Genomic DNA, 19,699 nt, shown 5'->3' with positions numbered 1-19,699 from the left:
AATAGGTTTATATTCTGATTAATAATATATTTTTGTAAAAAAAGAATCTTTAAAGTTATTCAGTACCTGATTTTTCACTCCTGAACACAAGGATTCTAGCATGGCTTTTGAACTTTCTAATATACCCTGCTGAATTTCATACTATTGCTGTCTAGATTTTTAGTACTACTTTGGTTTTAAGCATAAAAATTTAGGTTTTATACTCACAAATTGTATTTATATTTTACCAATTTCTGTGCTTACCGTAGCTTCCTGCATCCCACGCCTTCCTCCAGGGTTCTTTTTTCTCCTTATTGATGTACATAACTTTTAGTAGTTCTTTTGGCAAGGATCTGAGGTGGTAAACTTTTATTCTTTGTAGATCTGAAAAAATGCTTATTTTTCCTTCTTTGGAATGTTAGTTGAGTATAGAATTCTATATTGTGTTATTTTCTTCTGTTTTTTTTGGGGGGGGCTGCATTGGGTCTTCGTTGCTGCGCACAGACTTTTTCTCTAGTTGCGGCGAGCGGGGCTACTCTGCATTGCGGTGTGCAGGCTTCTCGTTGTGGTGGCTTCTCTTGTTGCAGAGCACGGGCTCTAGGTGCACGGGCTTCAGTAGTTGTGGCATGCGGGCTCTAGAGCGCAGGCTCAGTAGTTGTAGCACATGGACTTAGTTGCTCCACAGCATGTCGGATCTTCCCGGACCAGGGCTCAAACCCATGTCCCCTGTGTTGGCAGGTGGATTCTTAACCACTGTGCCACCTGGGAAGTCCCTCTTCTGGTATTTTTAGGATATTACTCTCCATTGCTTTCTGTGATTATTTTTGTTGATGAGAATCTACCATCAAAAATTTAATTGTTGTTCCTTTGAGAATAATTCATTTTTCCTCCAATAGCTTTTTTTTTTTTGGCGGTACGCGGGCCTCTCACTGCCGTGGCCTCTCCCGTCACGGAGCACAGGCTCCGGACGCGCATGCCCAGCGGCCATGGCTCACGGGCCCAGCCGCTCCGCGACACGTGGGATCCTCCCGGACCAGAGCACGAACCCACGTCCCTCACATCGGCAGGCGGACGCCCAACCACTGCGCCACCAGGGAAGCCCCCTCCAATAGCTTTTAAGATTTTTCTTTATCCTTAAAATTCTGCAGTTTCATTTGTTCTGCTTAGCAATTATTTTTCAATCAAGGATTCATGCCAGGATTCAGTTCTAGAAAATTCTCCATCATTATCTCTTCAAGCATTGCCTCTGCCTTCTATTTCTAGACTCTCTTTCAGGAACTTCATATATATATATATATATATATATATATATATATATATAGTCAAATATATATATGGCCTCTCAATTTCTCTTTCATATTTTCCATCTATCTTTGTGCTGTATTATTTATTTTATCATTTGATTCATTAATTCTTTATTCAACTGTCCAATATACTGTTTATCCTATATATTTAGTTTTTATTTCCACAATTTTTTCTCCTGAAAGTTTAAATGTTTTACTTCGTATCTATCTGTTCTTAATTCATAATCATCAGCTTTTCTTTCATTGCCTCACACTGTTTTATGGCTATTGTTCATAGTTTAAAATAAGCATGCTTAAAATCTTTGATTCAAGTCTTTTTTCAATTTCCTTGGATCTGTCCTGTGCTGCTTTTTGTTTGCTTGCATTTTGACTATCTCTCTTCATGTAGATTTGCTCCTGAGCTTTATATTTTTTTTATTTGATAAAGCTCATTTTGCATGGGAGTTGTTTTTTTTTTTTCTTTTATTTCCATCCACAAACTTATCCCTTCTCATTAGATGGTCTGAAAGTTACCTCAGTCTGGTCCATTTCAGAAGTAGCTCTTTCCTTGGCAACTTAAGCTTCTTATCCCATGAAGTTATTTCTGTTCTTCTCACTAAATCAAATAATGATGCCCTCCAAGTTCTTAGTTACAATGTTGTCTTTGCATCTTCCCTCTATGAAGAACAATTTGCTAATTTCTAACTGCTCCAAGCAGTTGCTTGGAGCTTTTTTTCCATGCTGCTTCATAGGCTGGGCAATAGACTGTATCTATTGGCCAGTTCCATGTGAGATGCATTCAGTCCCTATTCCCTTAAAGATGATGAAATTCCAGCCCCCAGCGCCCATTTTTTTTTAGGTTTAATTTTCCTTGGGCCTATAGCTTCACCTGTGGATCCAGGGTCCATTTCTAGTCCACAGAGTTCGCTGGTCTTGTTTCTAAGTATAGCTATATATTTTTAGTTTATTTTGTTTTTCTCTCATATTTTATTTATTAGATCTATGTACTTGAATGATAGAGAGCAGAGAGGTTTCAAAATATACTAACAGTGACTTTACTTTCTTCACTGGAAGTCATTTGTTACTTATAATTAAACAACTTTGAGAGAGGACTCATTCAACATACAATAACCTAGAAAGAAAGAACTTGGCCTTTAAAAAAAAAAGTGTATTAGGAGTTTTGTGTATTGCACAGATAGTTTTAAGGATCAAGAAAAAATTGATAAAAGTTTTCCAGCTTTAAGTAGTAAAGTTTTAAAATATGTATATATGCTACTCCTTAATAAAAAGTTATTTAAAAAGCGGGAGGTCCTATTTAGTTTATTAAGGTAAACTAATCACCAACAGTTGAAATATATTGATAAGTGGATAATCAGAGCTTATAAGCCTGCTAAAATCTTGTCCATAAAAAATGCACTGCAAAGTTCTGGTTCTGATGCATAAGCATTATGAGAAAAAAGGTGCATTTTTTTTCTATTTGGCTTTAGATAACAAAATTTAATTTTAGATTAAGGCTTTTTTCCTTTAAAATAAGTTCATTTCCTTTAAAACCACAGTCCTGGGCAACCAAGGTATATATCGAAGATTTTAACTATATCACAGAGCCGGTGTTTCTTGCAGTTGAAGGAGGACACTGTCTAGGGGGAAGGACCAGAATCAGAGGAGAGGAGAGGGAGACTTTTATACTATATATATACTAAAGGACTCTTACAATCTCCCCTAGGGGATATGTTCTTCCAACTCACCACTGTATATTAATCATTAACTTAGTGATCTGTTTCTGATCAGATTCATATCCCTCAGCAGAACTGAGATGAAAAAAGATTAAGAGGCACCGTTTCAGGGTTTGTGTTTAGCTCAGTTTCTAAAAACCACAAGTAACAAAGACAAAAACCAAGCTTACTCAGTTTGGATGAAGGAAGAATGATAATAAAGCAAAGGTTGAAAAAGAACAGAACTCAGCAATGATGCAGAATAATCTACAGACTCTAGCAATGTCTCAAAGTGTGGAATATAGAGGACTTATGAGAATCTCCTGGGATATCATTTAAAATGCAGACTCCCCATTTCAGATCTGCTGAATCTGAACCTCTAAAAGTGGGGCTGCAAACCTCAATTTTAAAAAGTATCCCAAGTCTTGAGACTTACAGCTAGAGAGACAGATTTAAAATCACATTTTCTTTAACAAATCCAGGGAGAAAAAAATAACTTTATCTGAACTAACACTCAGCTTTACATTCTTGATAGGAGCCACAGCTATTACATAAACTGAGTAAAAGTTTACATTTTCACATAGTATTTTGGGAAAGAAATTTATTTACTTTCTTCAAAATAGAATGAATATATAACAACTTCTCATTCCAAAAGCCAATAAAAAAGATACTTAAGCATTATGGTTAAGAGTGGCTTGACACTGAAAAATTTATTTTAGATGGCCTAAATTAATTGTGAAGCAACCACAACTTATTCCTAATTTAAAAATTAAGCACTGCTCCTGAGTGTAAACAAATCTCTCTGGATTACAATAGATATTAAATTTGCTTGACTTTTAAAAGCATCAGGCACAAATTCCACACATTTTCTTTTCAAAAGAAATGTTTGTTTATCAACAAGTATTCACCTTCTTAAAAGACAATCTTAGAACGAGGTTACCTGAGAAGATTTTAAGAAGAAATTTTTAATTTTATAGAAATTAGGGCATGAGCAATATAGTAAATGTATCACTAAACTGTTTTTTTGTTGTTGTTTATTTGAGGATTATATAGAAAAAAATCCAATATATCACCCTAAATCTGAGTTTCAGATTTTTGTTGAAGAAAGTTGAATACAAAGGGCTTTATGACTGAGACTTTCTCTCTGGGTTATCTTAACTCTCTCAATAAGGGAGAATGCAAAAAAACTATCTGAATAAGAAAATCTATTTTAACCTAAGAGATTTTTTTAGGAATACCACATAAAAAGAATACTAAGGAAGCAAACTACTAGTAATGTAAATCTCTTTTTATTGGAACTTCATAATCTTTTTCAATCGAAGAAGATTTCCTTTGTCACCCAACAGGGTCCTGGAACTTCTTGGCTGGAATTCAGATATCCAGAGTTCTGGTTACCTACATCATCTATTCTTTATGTAGTAGCTTACAAGCATCAAAGGCCACCCTCACCTGATGCTTGGCCGGATCTATGCCCTCCAAAATAGTCTTCATGTCCTCCTGCTTGTCCTGTGAAAGGAAAAAGAAGAACTCACGGATCTTATTCCAAAAACGAAAATCACATTTGGCCATGAAGACCTTGTGACCAGTACTTCAGGTGCTGGGCTTTATTAACTCAGGATCTTCAACTAAAAAGATTCTCATCTGTAGAGACCATAATTTCATGAACAGAGTATGATTTTTAAGTATGATAATATGGTTCTCTACCAATATAACTTCAATATAAACCTTAACATACGCAGACATAATTCTGCTAAAGTTTTTGAACTCATGCCTTTATCTCCAAATACAACTAAAACCATAGAAAATAGTGCAGTATCTTAATATCTAACCAAAGAAAATAATTAAACCAAAAGATTTGCGAATATCAGAAGCTGAGAGATAAAAGTAGGAAAAATACTGTAAGAAGATTAAATAGTTCTGTAGTACCTCCTCCCCCCATTATACATGCACTTAGTGCTCACACTTTTCAACTAAAACAGGAGACTTGAAAGAATGTGAGAGATGGAATATCTGTATTTTCTCTAGATCTAGTCTCCAGACAGGGAGAAAGTACTCAAAGATGAGACAGGGAGATGGTTGAAGAAACAGTAATAAGAATTGCAATCACTGACCAGGATCAACTATATCTCCAAATAAAAGAAACGTGGCCTAGAGAAGGCTTCACCCTAAGTCACTCCTACCTCCTACCCTGGATGATATGCTTACCCTAAGGGGATACATGCTCCTATGGTAGAGATTTGGTAAGAAAGTATTCTGAGTCAACTCTATGATTTTTTTAAAATTTATTTATTTTTGCTGTGTTGGGTCTTCATTTCTGTGCGAGGGCTTTCTCTAGTTGTAGAAAGTGGGGGCCACTCTTCATCGTGGTGTGCAGGCCTCTCACTATCGCGGCCTCTCTTGTTGCAGAGCACAGGCTCCAGACGCGCAGGCTCAGGAGTTGTGGCTCATAGGCCTAGCTGCTCCGCGGCATGTGGGATCTTCCCAGACCAGGGCTCGAACCCGTGTCCCCTGCATTAGCAGGCAGATTCTCAACCACTGCGCCACCAGGGAAGCCCAACTCTATGATTTGAAGAAGCTGACTGTTAAAGCTCACTTCTCCCTTCCTCATCCCCATATGATTTTCAACAAAGACAAGCTCCATTCAAATAAGAATAAATAAGCACAAAGTATCCAACACAGAACTTATTAAAAAGTTCCTACAAAAATGGAAACAAAATTTTAGTCAAATATTCCCTTGTACTTTCAAAAATATTAAAGAATATGAATGCTTTAACTAGTGGAACAAAGTGATATAACAGCAAGAGGAAACTTAAAAGGGAGTTGGGGGTACATCTCTGGTGGCACAGTGGTTGAGAATCTGCCTGCCAATGCAGGGGACACGGGTTCGAGCCCTGCTCCAGGAAGATTCCACATGCCATGGAGCAAGTATGCCCGTGCACCACAACTACTGAGGCCGCGAGCCGCAACTACTGAAGCCCACACACCTAGAGCCTGTGCTCTGTAACAAGAGAAGCCACCACAATAAGAAGCCTGTGCACTGCAATGAACACCCAATGCAGCCAAAAATAAATAAATATTTTTTTAAAGAAAGAAGTGAGTTGGGGGACTTCCGGCGGCACAGTGGTTAGGAATCTGCCTGCCAATGCAGGGGACATGTGTTTTAACCCTGGTCCAGGAAGATCCCACATGCCATGGAGCAACTAAGCCCGTGTGCCACAACTACTGAGCCCACGTGCCACAACTACTGAAGTCTGCACACCTAGAGCCTGTGCTCCACAACAAGAGAAGCCACTGCAATGAGAAGCCCGTGCATTTCAACAAAGAGTAGCCCCTGCTAGCTGCAACTAGAGAAAAGCCTGTGCGCAGCAATGAAGACCCAACGCAGCCAAAAATAAAATAAATAAATAAATTTATCAGGAAAAAAAAAGTGAGTTGGAAGAGCAGAAGATATTAAGTAATGATGAAACCACGAAAACCACGTTAGAAGCAGCAACAAGTATACAGAAAAAATAGTGACCTGGTGGATGGGCTTAAGAAAGAAACAATACAGACGAAAAGGACAAAAATGAAAAGAATCAGACATAAAGATAATAAGGGAGATTCAATATATGGATAATAAACGTCCTAGAAGAAAACAGAACAGAAAAAGAAGTATTCAAGGCTGTAATAGAAAAAAACTGGAGAAGGATGATGAGGAGGAGAAAGAAAAGGAGAGGGGAGAGAGGATGGACTAAAATCTTTAAATAGAAAGCACTCACGGTTTTCCAGGAAAAACTATTATAAAATAATAAACACCAAGACACATCCTGGAGAAATCATAGAGCTTTAAGTATAATGAAAGAATCTTATGATAATCCGGGCAGAAAGGAAATCACTTACATATAATGGGGAATATTCTAGCAGGCTTTGGCAATATTTAATACCAGAAGACAGTAGAATAGAGAGCTTAGAATTTTGAGGGGAAAAAACAATAATTTTATATTTGGTTACATTCATTTATAAATACAACATACAGTAATATCAAAAATGCAAGCACCTGTGAACTCCTTTTTTTGGTTGAGGAAAGTAAATTCAAAACAAAATACCAGTATCAGCCAGCCAAAAGGTAAGTCAAGTTCAGGAAATCAGGAATTCAGAGTCTACATAATATGAAAGACTAGTAAGGTAAACACTGAATCCACCTAAATATACAGTTAAACAACTTTGAGAAATAATAGTGTCATAAAACATAATGTAAATGTTATAAAATCATGACAATGTAATAATAAAATAACTCATGAAAATCCTATGGTGGAAGACACATTAATCTCCTTTCAGAATGGAGTCAATAAACATTGTCTAAATATTTGATTTTTTAAAAATCAGTTTTTTGAAAGAAATTAACAAAATATTTCAAAATTTGCATTTGTAAATGATGTCTAAATAAATACTTTTGCAGGAAGTAACTTTATACCTGTGTTTTATATAGTTCAACAATTAGTTCAGCAATTAGTGAGCAGCTCCTAGGGCTACTTGGAAACAGGGATTATTTTAGATAAAAGAAACATGGGGACTATGATCAGAGATTAGAAAATTAAACCATAAAAAAAAGAAGGAAGGAAGAAGGAAAGGGAAGGGAGGGAGGGAGGGACGGAGGGAGGAAGGAAGGAAGGAAGGAAGGGGAAATCTAACCCATGTTAATGAGAATATAAGAATCAGGAGACCTCAACTGTTAGTAGAAGTATAGACTAGTTCAGCATTTTTGTACAGTTTCGCAGCAGCTATCAAACTTTTAGATGTGGACCCTCTGAAAACCAGCAATTTCACTTCTAGGAATTTATTCCTATAGGTATATTCACAAAAGTAGCAAAAATACGTAAATGTGCATAACAATGTTTAGTGCAGTACCATTTGTAATATTTAAAAATTATAATAACCCAGGGGCTTCCCTGGTGGCACAGTGGTTGAGAGTCCGCCTGATGATGCAGGGGACACGGGTTCGGGCCCCGGTCCAGGAGGATCCCACATGCCGCGGAGCAGCTGGGCCCGTGAGCCATGGACACTGAGCCTGTGCGTCCGGAGCCTGTGCTCTGCAACGGGAGAGGCCACAGCAGTGAGAGGCCCGCATACCGCAAATAAATAAATAAATTAAAAATTATAATAACCCAGATGTTTATGAATAAATAAATGGTTAATAAATTATATAGAACACTGGGTACCTGTGAAAAAGAATGAGAAATCTTAGGAATCAACAGAAAAATATTATATTAAAAAGAAAAAAGTTTCAGAACAGTATATGTGGTAACAAATCTATTCATATAAAAAAGACATATAGCCCCCACACACAGAATATATATATGCTTGAGTGTATAGAAATGTTTAGAAAGACACACAACATATTGCTTAAATTTTAAAAAAATCTTATAAAAGAGGATATAGAAATGAAACAGAAATCCTCTATTTCCTAAGATTTAATATAGATAACAAACTGATCCTTCAAAATTTTTGTTTCTTTTAAGGTAAGTCCATATCAAATCTAATTTCCAGGATTAAGAACCGGAGGGTGCTAATGTATCTATGTCCAAATCACCCAGTTTCCACTAGCTCAACTATCCTAGGAAAACGGCCCCCAAAGTTCATTTGGCTAGACACAGTCTAAGAAAAGCAACAAGGGTTAAAGAGCTTACTTCATGGTTAGGGAGGAAAATCAGTGATAGACCAGTACAACATATTCAAGGTGCACAATTTACTCAGTGCAGAAGTGCTTCAATTTTCATTCCAACATTAAAAATAATAAACCTTTAAAAGTTACGATCAACTCTACAGAGAAAATTAGTATACTAAAAATCAAAATTCTATTTCAGTAAGGAACTAGACAAAGCACTAAGCATTAATTAGAATATGTTTCTTTCAAGATGTAAATTTTCATCATACATATATAAAATATCTCTGGAAGGGTACAAGAAATGAACAACACTGACTGCCAGCAGAGAGGGAAACTGGGTGCCCATGGGATATTTTATACTCTATGAATTTTGAACCATGTAAAAAAAAGTATTACATATTACCTATTTAAAAATAAAAAATATAACTGATTTGCATAGGACCAACTATTACTCAATATGGCAAAGGCCCAGAATTAGCAACACTGTGTGCCCACCACACTTCTTTAGGTTGGTTCTATTTATTTTCTTTGATCTACTGCATCTAAAGCAGATTTATTATGAGCTTAAAGAAAGAAACCATTTCCTATCTTGTCCTTGGAAAAACCTCTCTGTCTTCCACCCCTATTTTCAAGGTGGCTAACATCTCAAAGTAAAATGGTTTTTCTAAATTCCTTGTCTTTCACTGGGCATTAACTATGTACACTTGAAAGCCAAAGCTGAAAAAACAATCCTAAAGAAAGGAAATTTTGAAAAGTTTGAAGGCATATAAGATGAGAAAAAGAGGATGTAACAAAAGTTTATTCTGCTACTCAAAATAAAGTTTAACCAAAGGAAAAGAAGAAATTCGTAATTGAACAACTCCAAAGATAACTGGAGAGATTTTATTCTTTTTTTTTTTTTAACATCTTTATTGGAGTATAATTGTTTTACAATAGTGTGTTAGTTTTTCCTTTACAACAAACTGAATCAGTTATACATATACATATGTTCCCATATCTCTTCCCTCTTGCATCACCCTCTGGAGAGATTTTATTCTTAAGAAAACAGTTTACTTACAATAAAAATCCATGTTAAGGAAACTCCTCCTACTTCTTTGACAGTATTTAAGTAGGATAAAATACTGATAGTAAAAAGATAGGGTGGGAGAGATAATGATTTAGCATAATAATGCCAAATTATTTGTTACTGAGGTGGCCTTACCACATTACTGTGTTTTCTAGGGATTAGTAACTTTTATCTACTAAAGTATTTTATAATAAGCTAAATCTGCTAATTATTAATTATAAATAATGCCCAAAATTAAGTAATTTAAGATACATTTAATATACCCAAAGATTTTAAGAGAGAGAATAATTTGTGTAACACATCACATCACTATTATTAATTATGACTCACACCTTAAAATTTCACTTTCTTCAAGGATCCCATAGCACTTTACACATTCTTGGGCTAAGTACTCATCTAGTCCATCTGATACCTCCAAACAGGTAGCTAGTTAACCTGTTCTTTAAAAATCATAAAATGAGATTTCTTAAGCCACGTCATTAAAGATCTTCCGGTCCAAATCCCTCATAAAATAAAGGAAAGGGGGGAGATGAGAAAGAAAAACAAAAGAAGGCTAGGGAATCTAAGTGATTTGCTCTAGGACACCCAACATAGCCAAAGAAAGAATACTTACAGGACTTGGGTAAAAGAGTCCAGAAAATAACACTAGATTTCATTTTACAGATGAGAATATTGAGGCAACTATTTACTTATAGATCAGTGATCTGATGGCTGTGATGAAAATTCCAGTGTCTTGTCTAATGCTCAGTAGCATCTCTAATGTTGAGTTCTTTCTAAATAACTAAGTGTAGCCTTTGTCACTCATTAGCCCTCCATTCAGATACAGGATTACAGGATGGCCTTCCACAGGTATTTCTTCCTTTTAGTAGATTTACTTTCAAATATCAATGAAGGCCTGTAACATGCTAAAGTGGGTCGTAAAAAATCTTTATGTGAACACAACTAGAATATGTTTACCTTCTCTGATATCTATGTCAGTTGTTTATTATGGGAAATACTACTTGAGTTCCTCTTCTAGAAATGAAAGGCCAAGGAGCTGTAGACAAGGAAGGAATACTAATTTATGGGATTTATATATCACTCTCCCTTTCCAACCTTAGCTTTGTTGGCAAATACATGTGAAGGAAATTCCACAGATGACAAATATTTCTTTTATCTCAACAAATGTATCAGAGTTTTAGTGCTGAAATTAACATGCCATGATGAAAAGAGAAAGATTCCATCATCTTTACAAATGGTTTGAAAACCAGAAACACCACCAAATCAAAGCAACTCTGTACAAACTTCAAGTTATAAGTAAGTACTAGGGATGTGTTATACAACATGATAAATATAATTAATACTGCTGTATGTTATATATGAAAGTTGTTAAGAGAGCAAATCTTAAGGGATCTCATGACAAGGAATAAATTTTTTTTCTATTTCTTTAATTTTGTATCTATATGAGATGATAGAGATTCTAAATTTATTGTGATAATCACAAGTTAAACTTATACAGTACTGTATGTCAATTATATCTTAATAAACCTGGAAGAAAAAAATAAAATACAACAAAAACTCCTACTATCTATATATCTATCTACCTATCTATATATTTTTTTTAAGAGAAAAAACAACGCTGACATGTTAACCAACACTGCTGCCACCTAAACATCCTATCATTAGGGCCTTCGGAAACTCTGACCTGATGCAGTCATCTTTCATAGAGATGGATCATCTCTATAACAATAACATGGTTGGGCATGGAAGCCAGGAAAACACAGACGACAAAGTAAGTCAAAATTAAAAGCAAGCAAGAGAAAAAAAGAAAGAAGCAGAGTAGGGTTTTACAATCCAAGTTATACTGTTGAATAGTTAACTGTGCAAATTCTCCACCTTGAACATAAAAGTAAGAGTAAAGAGGGGGCTAGAGGACTGTGGTAAAAGAAATCAAGCCATATAAATGCTTTAGCTGAAGTAAGCTATCAAGATACGAATAAAGAATGAAATATTAAAACTCTGCCTTTTGGTCTAAAGACCAGTACTGGGGAGAATGGCCTAAAGTAATAATTATACAGGACACCAGGACAGTGACTCAAAAAAAATGGAACTGAATCAACTTCAGTTTTCGTTTTTTTTTTTTTTAATATTGCAGATGTCAATTTTATTTTTATTTATTATTTTTTTTGGCCGCACCTCACGGCATATGGGATCTTAGTTCCCAGACCAGGGATTGAACCCATGCCCCCTGCAGTGGAAGTGTGGAGGTTTTTTTTGTTTGTTTTTTTTTTTTTTTTTTGTGATATGCGGGCCTCTCACTGTTGTGGCCTCTCCCGTTGCGGAGCACAGGCTCCGGACGCGCAGGCCTAGCGGCCATGGCTCACGGGCTTAGTTGCTCTGCGGCATGTGGGATCTTCCCGGACCTGGGCACGAACCCGTGTCCCCTGCATCGGCAGGCGGATTCTCAACCACTGCGCCACCAGGGAAGCCCAGGAAGTGTGGAGTTTTAACCACTGGACCACCACCGGAGTCACTCAACTTCGATTTTTAAATGGTGTTTATTGGTTATTTCTGGTCAAGCAGTTCAATAACAAATTTATAAGGACACCTAGTATATTCCTTTTCAGAGAAATAAGATTAGTTTCCAAAGGCTGGTTTATTTTTTTCTTTTTTAAAAAATTTCTTTTAGATTTTAAGTATACTACAGAATGCTAATGTGTTTTAATACAAACTTTCTTAAAATGGGTTTATATCATATTATACCTGTAATCACACCAAATACTAAAAACTAATTTGGGCCCAATAAACAAAAGATGCTATGCAGAGAAAGAAAGTACATAAAGGAATAATCTTTATTTCAATACATAATGATTCCCATTACAGTGGTAACAAGAGGTGCAACTATATGGAAGATATGGATTAGGTGATTTGTTCAAGGCTCTCTGCTTATTGAGTAGTTAAAATGATTTTGCATGTTAAATAGGGAGAATTTTCAAAAAAACCTCTGGAATTAATGGACAATTTTTTATTTCATTTAATTTTTGATTTCCAAAAGGAACATTTTAAGTGGCTTATTTAAGAAAACTAATCTAGTCCAAAGGTTTTTCATAATGGATTATTCAAATTTATGCAATTATTACAAAGGTAGACAAGTTACATATCAATCCATAACCTTCTAAATATGATGGATATTCAGGGGTTTTTTTACTGGAAATATCAAATCTGTTTTCATTTTAAATATTTTTAAAACAAGAAAAAATAAAATTTCAAATAACTAAGTTTCAAATGAGAACATGCACATATTTTGAGGATCTACCTGAAAATGCTCAATTATACTAACAGTTCTGGTTGTGGATTTTTAAAAAAGCATTAAATAAGAAGCTGTCTAGATTTCCTTTAAAACTAAGTTCTAAACTATATCTACTACACATGTAGAATGAAAAGCCTTAAAACCTCTCAGTTTCATCTCAGGAACCAATATAAGAAATCCAAATTGTTGCATTACATTTTTATAAAATTGTAATTAATATCCTAACTGATTCTACAGAATATTTTTTTAAATGAGAGACAACTTTTAAGCTCTTTAAAAAATATATAGTAACAAAGCCTTAAATTGTGGCAAAAGTTAAGCTCTAAAAATCTAACAAAGCATGGTCCAGATTGTGTTTCAAAGGTTGACTTGTGCATTCTTATTTAAAACCGAAGGTAAAAATAGTTCCCCCCAAAATGAAGGTTCTCAGCTAGCCCTTGAAAACAAACAAACAATTTAACTTAAAGAACTACCAAACCTAGACATCAAGAATACATCTGTGGGATGCCAGAAATGGAATACATCTCCACTCCATGCAATGGAAGTGCAGTCTTCCAATTCCAAACCACTGGAGGAAATTACTACAGTCCTAAACAGATACTAGGAGGTGACAGAAAAGAATGAAGGACAACAAAGGTGCTACTGTCTTTTTAGGTCCATCTAGCAAGAATCATCAGTCATTTTCTTCCTCAGGACTCAGGGACTAATATGCCTGCTTTACTCACTTCTTGTTTTTGACTAGGTTTTTTGTTTCCCGTCTATGGCTTATATAGTAAAGCGTGAAATTATTTATAGGTTTTAAATATCAAACTTACTATGCTTTTCCATACTTTCCACGTTTTCTATAAAGAACAAGAATTGCTTTTTACAATCAGGAAAATAACTAATATTAAAATTGAAATATCTCTCCACAGATAGCAAAAGCATAAAATAGGAATACATTTTTTAAAGTGAAAAATTAATATATGAAATAATTCAAAAGGAGAAAAAAGAAAAAGATATGCACATGAAACTATTAAATCTAGAAGTATTTACAACAGTGAAAAATAAAAAGCAAGTCAAAAGTTCAATAATAAGTGAATGATTATGGCTCATCAACTTGATGGAATATTACGCACAAGTTATAAATATAGAGAATATGTAGCAAAATTGAAAACACTACGACAGAACACACATTCTGGAAAATAGAAAACAACTGTACTATACTATGATTATAATTACATGTATATATGAATGCAAAGACGGTTTGCAGAAGAGAAAAACAGTTACGTTAGAATAACAGTATTACCTTTGTACTTAAGATAAATATTTACCTGAGCCATTTTTTAATCTTATATTTTGAATGTAAAACAGTATGGTAAATTCAAATCTTTCAATCTGCTTATTTAATGACATTCTTCTAAGGAATTTTAATCACAATTTACCTAATTCCAGAAAACTATAAAAATAAAAAATAGAAAACTATTTTGTTTTCTATTTTTAAATGCCCTTTGTTTTAAAGGGCATTTAAAAATACTTCATAACAAATTTTTAACTCTGTCAAAAATCACTAAGGTTTTGCTATACTTTAAAGTGCATTTAACAGATAGTTCCTCTTTTCCTATTTAATATTTTTAGAAGAACTAGCAAATTAGTCAAGAAAGTGACTTAGCTATGGAAAAATGGAAGAAGGAAAAATTTTGATAAGAATTCAGAGGATAAGAGTAAACTTTGCTTATATTATCTAAGCTTTTATGCTCTACCCTGTTTATTCCAAGTGATGAAATGCTTCAATTCTTAATTTTTAGATGACCCAAAGCAACTCTAAAAAAAGGAATGAGATAAAGAAAGAATGCAGAAGATTAAGATCTACTTAACATATCCATCATAATTTTCAAAGGAAAAAAGTACACCTCTTAGAAATTCTAACTGGCAGATCCTAATTAATGAGAATGAATGCTAGTCTTATCACTACAATATTTATTAGTAGTAGAAATGATGATAAATAAATAGTATAATTACACTATACACTTATTATAGTCAATAATTATTTTCCAATAATGTTCTCAGGTATTTTGGGGGGAATGTCTGTTATTGGAAATGGTTTAAAAGACAATACTTGCACAGTTTTTTCTAAATAACTGAAATTAATAAAGTTGATTCTCTACAGCAGTTATAACTATGTGTGTCTCACAGATTTTTAAGAAATACATAAGGGAATTCTGGAAGAAACTCTAGAAAGCAGTTCAAAATACTCTCACAAAATAAAAATTAGTCAAAGCAAACATTTCAGCAAGAAGCATAAACCTTTAAGTGGGATATTATTTATAATTTCCCATAGTTGTAAGGATTATTACACATACGAACCTGCCATATAATTTGGAACTTTGAAAAGCCAAAATAGAAGATATTAAAAGAACAGAAAAAGAATGAAATGCTGTAACAATGTTGTTAGGAAGATGACAGTAGCTTTATTTTAAATGTTTAACTAATTAAAAAAACAAAAGAAATCACTCAAAGTGATCTGACAGGTTATTCTATGTTGCAAACATATAATTGAATTTATATGTCTAATAAAGGGCAGTTAAAAAAGTTCAGGAATGTCATATGGGACTGGGTGAGAGGAAGAAAGAAACAAATGTTTTTACCTAAGAAAAGAAACAGTATGCCCTTTTAAAAACTATTTTCAAATACATTTAATAAATGAAACAACTAGAACAAGTAGCCAAACTTTTAAGTTATTTTATACAAAGCATGCAAACTACTGATCTTCTTTACTAGTGTTTTCTAAATGTTAAAAATAAAGGAGTATTACCATTCACACAAAAATATTTGAAATTAAAAATATCTTACTAAGTCAGCCCCTGCTTGAAGTAAAACATCTGCAACATCCGTATGTCCATTTTCACAAGCGTAGGTTAAGGCTGTGTCTCCTGTTGCTGTTGTAGCATGAACGTTAGCACCTGGCAAACAAAAAAATTACATATTTACTTTGTGAATTTTATAATTTGGTGAAACTCATAAACTCTAAATATGAAAATATCAGATTTTAAGAATCCTAATTTTCCTTTAAATGTTTTAGAAAAATGCTTTTAGCCACACAGAAAGGAACTATACCAAACTATTAAAAAATACAATAATCTGGACTTCCTTGGTGGCACAGTGGTTAAGAATCCTCCTGCCAATGCAAGGGACACGGGTTTGAGCCCTGGTCCGGGAAGATCCCACATGCCGCAGAGCAACTAAGCCCATGCGCCACAACAACTGAGCCTGTGCTCTAGAGCCCATGACCCACAACTACTGAGCCGTGTGCTGCAACAACTGAAGCCCACGTGCCTAGAGCCTGTGCTCCGCAACAAGAGAAGTTACTACAATGGGAAGCCTGCGCACTACAACAAAGAGTAGACCCCGCTCGACGCAACCAGAGAAAAACCTGTATGCAGCAACAGCAACAGACCCAACACAGCCAAAATAAACAAAAAAATAAATTTATTTTAAAAAATAATAATAATCTGCCTATACATCGCCAGTAAGATATACCCTAAGAACTAAAAGGGCTGCTAAAGCCAAAAATATCAAAGTTTTCAGAAATCATATTGACAGTAGTTTTGGTTTCTATTCTATGGATATTGTGGTAAAAATCAAATGAGTAATCCTTTGGTGAGTGAAATTCGGGTCATGGCTGAGAGAAAACACAGATAAAAGATTGCTGAAGTTAAGTAAAACCGTATGGTTCTGAATTGGAAGTACTGACATGAATTCATGTTGTATTATCATCTGTAAGAAAAATATTTCCTCACTCTGACCAACTAAAAAGGCCTAGATGGGCTTCCCTGGTGGCGCAGTGGTTGAGAGTCCGCCTGCCGATGCAGGGGACACGGGTTCGTGCCCCGGTCTGGGAAGATCCCACATGCCACGGAGCAGCTAGGCCCATGAGCCATGGCCGCTGAGCCTGCGCGTCCGGAGCCTGTGCTCCGCAACGGGAGAGGCCACAACACTGAGAGGCCCGTGTACCAAAAAAAAAAAAAAAAAAAAAGGCCTAGAGACAATGAAAGACCAAGCCGAAATAGCATCTCTAGCTAAGATTGTGATCTCTAAGTACCATATCCTACTAAATGAAATTACGGCTTCTTAAAGGAATAATTGGTTCCAAGACTGGGGGAGAATCTGTATAAGATGGGCCTGAAACATCTAGCAATATCAAAAAGCAAGGAAACAGAGACTATAATGAGGTCACACCAAAAGGATTTAGGAGCTAAACTTACTGACCAAAGATAGTGAAATTGTCCCATCTTTCAGCAATTTTTACCTCAAAAAGAATGAGGACTATGATAGAATAAAAGCCATCATTTATGTTTAAATCTAGAAGTTCAAAATGATGGTCAAATCAAAAACAAAAAAACTACTTCATTGGTCAACAGTGAAGGATACTAGGGGTCCATCTCATTATTTGGGGTTAAGGGGGGAGAGGAAAGGGGGGGAAAATCAAACATTTATAAGACTGTTCCTATATGATTTATACCTAAGAGTAACCAAATAGCTGATGAAGGGAAGTTTCTCTTTATAGACATAATTCTGCTAATAAACAAGGAAGGAATAATAGAATTTAGAATATTATCACTTTGTAACCCCTAATGAATTAATGGATCTAAGCAATGATCATCAATATCTAATAATCAAAAAGAGAGACAATCAGACATTTACTACCTCCTGAAGAAAGTATACTACCTATGAAGTAGTCTTAAAAATAAAACAGAACAAAACAAACATACATCATACCTGAATTCAATCAAATCTCTAGATCTAAGTACTACTTACAGGAAATCCAAGGGACAGAAAAACAAGTTAAATGAAATCGTGGAGGTGCAATTAGCAAAATCCATACTCTGGGAAGCCTAAAGGATAAACATTTCATGTCTTCAACCAAAACTTGAAAGGGAAAAAAGAAAAGAAAGATGATGAAGAGCCCATAAATTAAAGGGACTTAAGAGATGTACTGGGCTTCCCTGGTGGTGCAGTGATTGAGAGTCCGCCTGCCGATGCAGGGGACACGGGTTCGTGCCCCGGTCTGGGAAGATCCCACATGCCGCGGAGCGGCTGGGCCCATGAGCCATGGCCGCTGAGCCTGCGCGTCCGGAGCCTGTGCTCCGCAACGGGAGAGGCCACAGCAGTGAGGCCCGCGTACCGCAAAAAAAAAAAAAAAAAAAAAAAAAGACATGTATTGATCAAGTTACTGTATGAATCTTATTTGAATCCTAATTCAAAAAAGTCATTAAACACACACATACACATTTGTAAGACTATCAGGAAAATATGAAAACTGCTTAGATATTTAATGATACCAAGGAATTATTATTTTAAAAATTTAGGTAAGGAAATGGTACTGTGGTTACTTTTTTAAAAGATCCTCTTTTAGAGATACATACTGAAATATTTATTGATAATTTATAAAAACAAATTTATTTTCAAATTTAAAACTTTAAATGTTAATTTTAAAATCTTTTTATAACTATGTGTGGAGATGGATATTAACTAGACTTATTCTGGTGGTGATTTCACAATATACACAAATATCAAATCATTATTTTGTACACCTGAAACTAATATAATGTTGTATGTCAATTATCTCTCAATAAAAAAATTTAATGTTTAATTATCTTTAATAAACATTATATAAAAATAAGTGGGGGATATAGAGGGAGTATAGATGAAATGAGATTTCTAAAGCTGGGTAATGCGTTCTTAGGATTCATCATATTTTCTAAATGTTTGAAAAAATGCTGTAACGAAAGGTTTTTTAATTTTTTTAAAAAACTGTATAGGCAATGTATTAAAAGACCTGTTGGATTCTTCTTTAGTGCTACACTATAAGAAGAAATGCATGTAAATAAATCACACTCTAATCTGGAAAAAAAATTGTTTTAGGTAGTGATCACATAAAAAGTGATTCTCAAGCCCCCGAGACAGTTCCAGAAACTACCTACTTCAAATTAGCAAAAGTAGCTAAATATGAGAATCAGTGGTGACGCAATAGAAAAAATAATGTCAGGAGTTCTAAGTTTGAATATTGGTCCTCTCACTTATTAGCTTGATTTGCTTAGGGAAGTTATGTAACATGACTGTACATCAGTTTCTATATCTATAAGATGTGTGTAATATTTCTTACTATACCAGCGGCCAGTGGTAATTAATAGAGTTAACACATGAGCTGAGCAGAATGTCTGGTGATTTCTTAGTTAACATTATTTATTCCTTCTTTTAAAAGCCTCTTAACAATATCTTGACTACTTAGAGGGACGTGGGGAGAATGAAGACTGATAAGCACAGGTAAAGAAAGACTCTTGAATGGGACACAGACAGTTACAGAAAATAATGAGGGAAAAATGACTGAACAATGCACATACATTTACTAACTACAGCAAATAATAGTATTTGAGTCAAGGAAGAGGTCAGCCTATATGGTTGGTTTGTGCATTGGTTCAAAATCTAAACAATCATCCAAACCATTAATGATCTGGATTAAGAAATTATTGCAATAATAATTCAAAGGAATAATTGATGCTGGGCTATAATCAAATTAATATTAACAGTAAAGGATGAAAAAAGTTTGCTAAATATTTTATTTTCCTTTATGTATTAATTTCTTTATATGTCAAGTTTTAAACAACTTATTAGATATGGATAAAAAATTTTATACTATTTCTAAAGGATATATAAAGGTTTACATCTGTCTGGATCAATTTTTTC

The 19,699-nt window shown here is 34.7% G+C and overlaps 1 protein-coding gene across 22 annotated transcripts in view; it reads right to left on the bottom strand.

Moving 5' to 3' along the window:
* Nucleotides 1-19,699, bottom strand: part of ANKHD1 (ankyrin repeat and KH domain containing 1) — a 122,066-nt gene that overhangs the window by 59,354 nt on the left and 43,013 nt on the right. For 14 of the 22 annotated variants that reach the window (XR_010840251.1, XM_059061224.2, XM_059061216.2 and 11 more), the window contains exons 10-11: nucleotides 15,806-15,915; nucleotides 4,424-4,480 (exon numbers count right to left, since the gene is read on the bottom strand). Coding sequence is in view for 21 of the 22 variants with exons in the window: in XM_059061224.2 (XP_058917207.1) it covers nucleotides 4,424-4,480; nucleotides 15,806-15,915 (167 nt within the window). In the remaining variant the exon portion in view is untranslated. Of the gene's footprint in view, nucleotides 1-4,325; nucleotides 4,481-15,805; nucleotides 15,916-19,699 lie in introns of those variants that run through there. The other 8 variants (XM_059061218.2, XM_059061219.2, XM_059061221.2 and 5 more) reach the window with 2 other exon arrangements.

This window comes from Kogia breviceps, chromosome 4 (genome assembly GCF_026419965.1).
Source record: "Kogia breviceps isolate mKogBre1 chromosome 4, mKogBre1 haplotype 1, whole genome shotgun sequence".
NCBI lineage: Eukaryota > Metazoa > Chordata > Mammalia > Artiodactyla > Physeteridae > Kogia > Kogia breviceps.
This window is presented reverse-complemented; position numbering and strand designations above follow the sequence as displayed.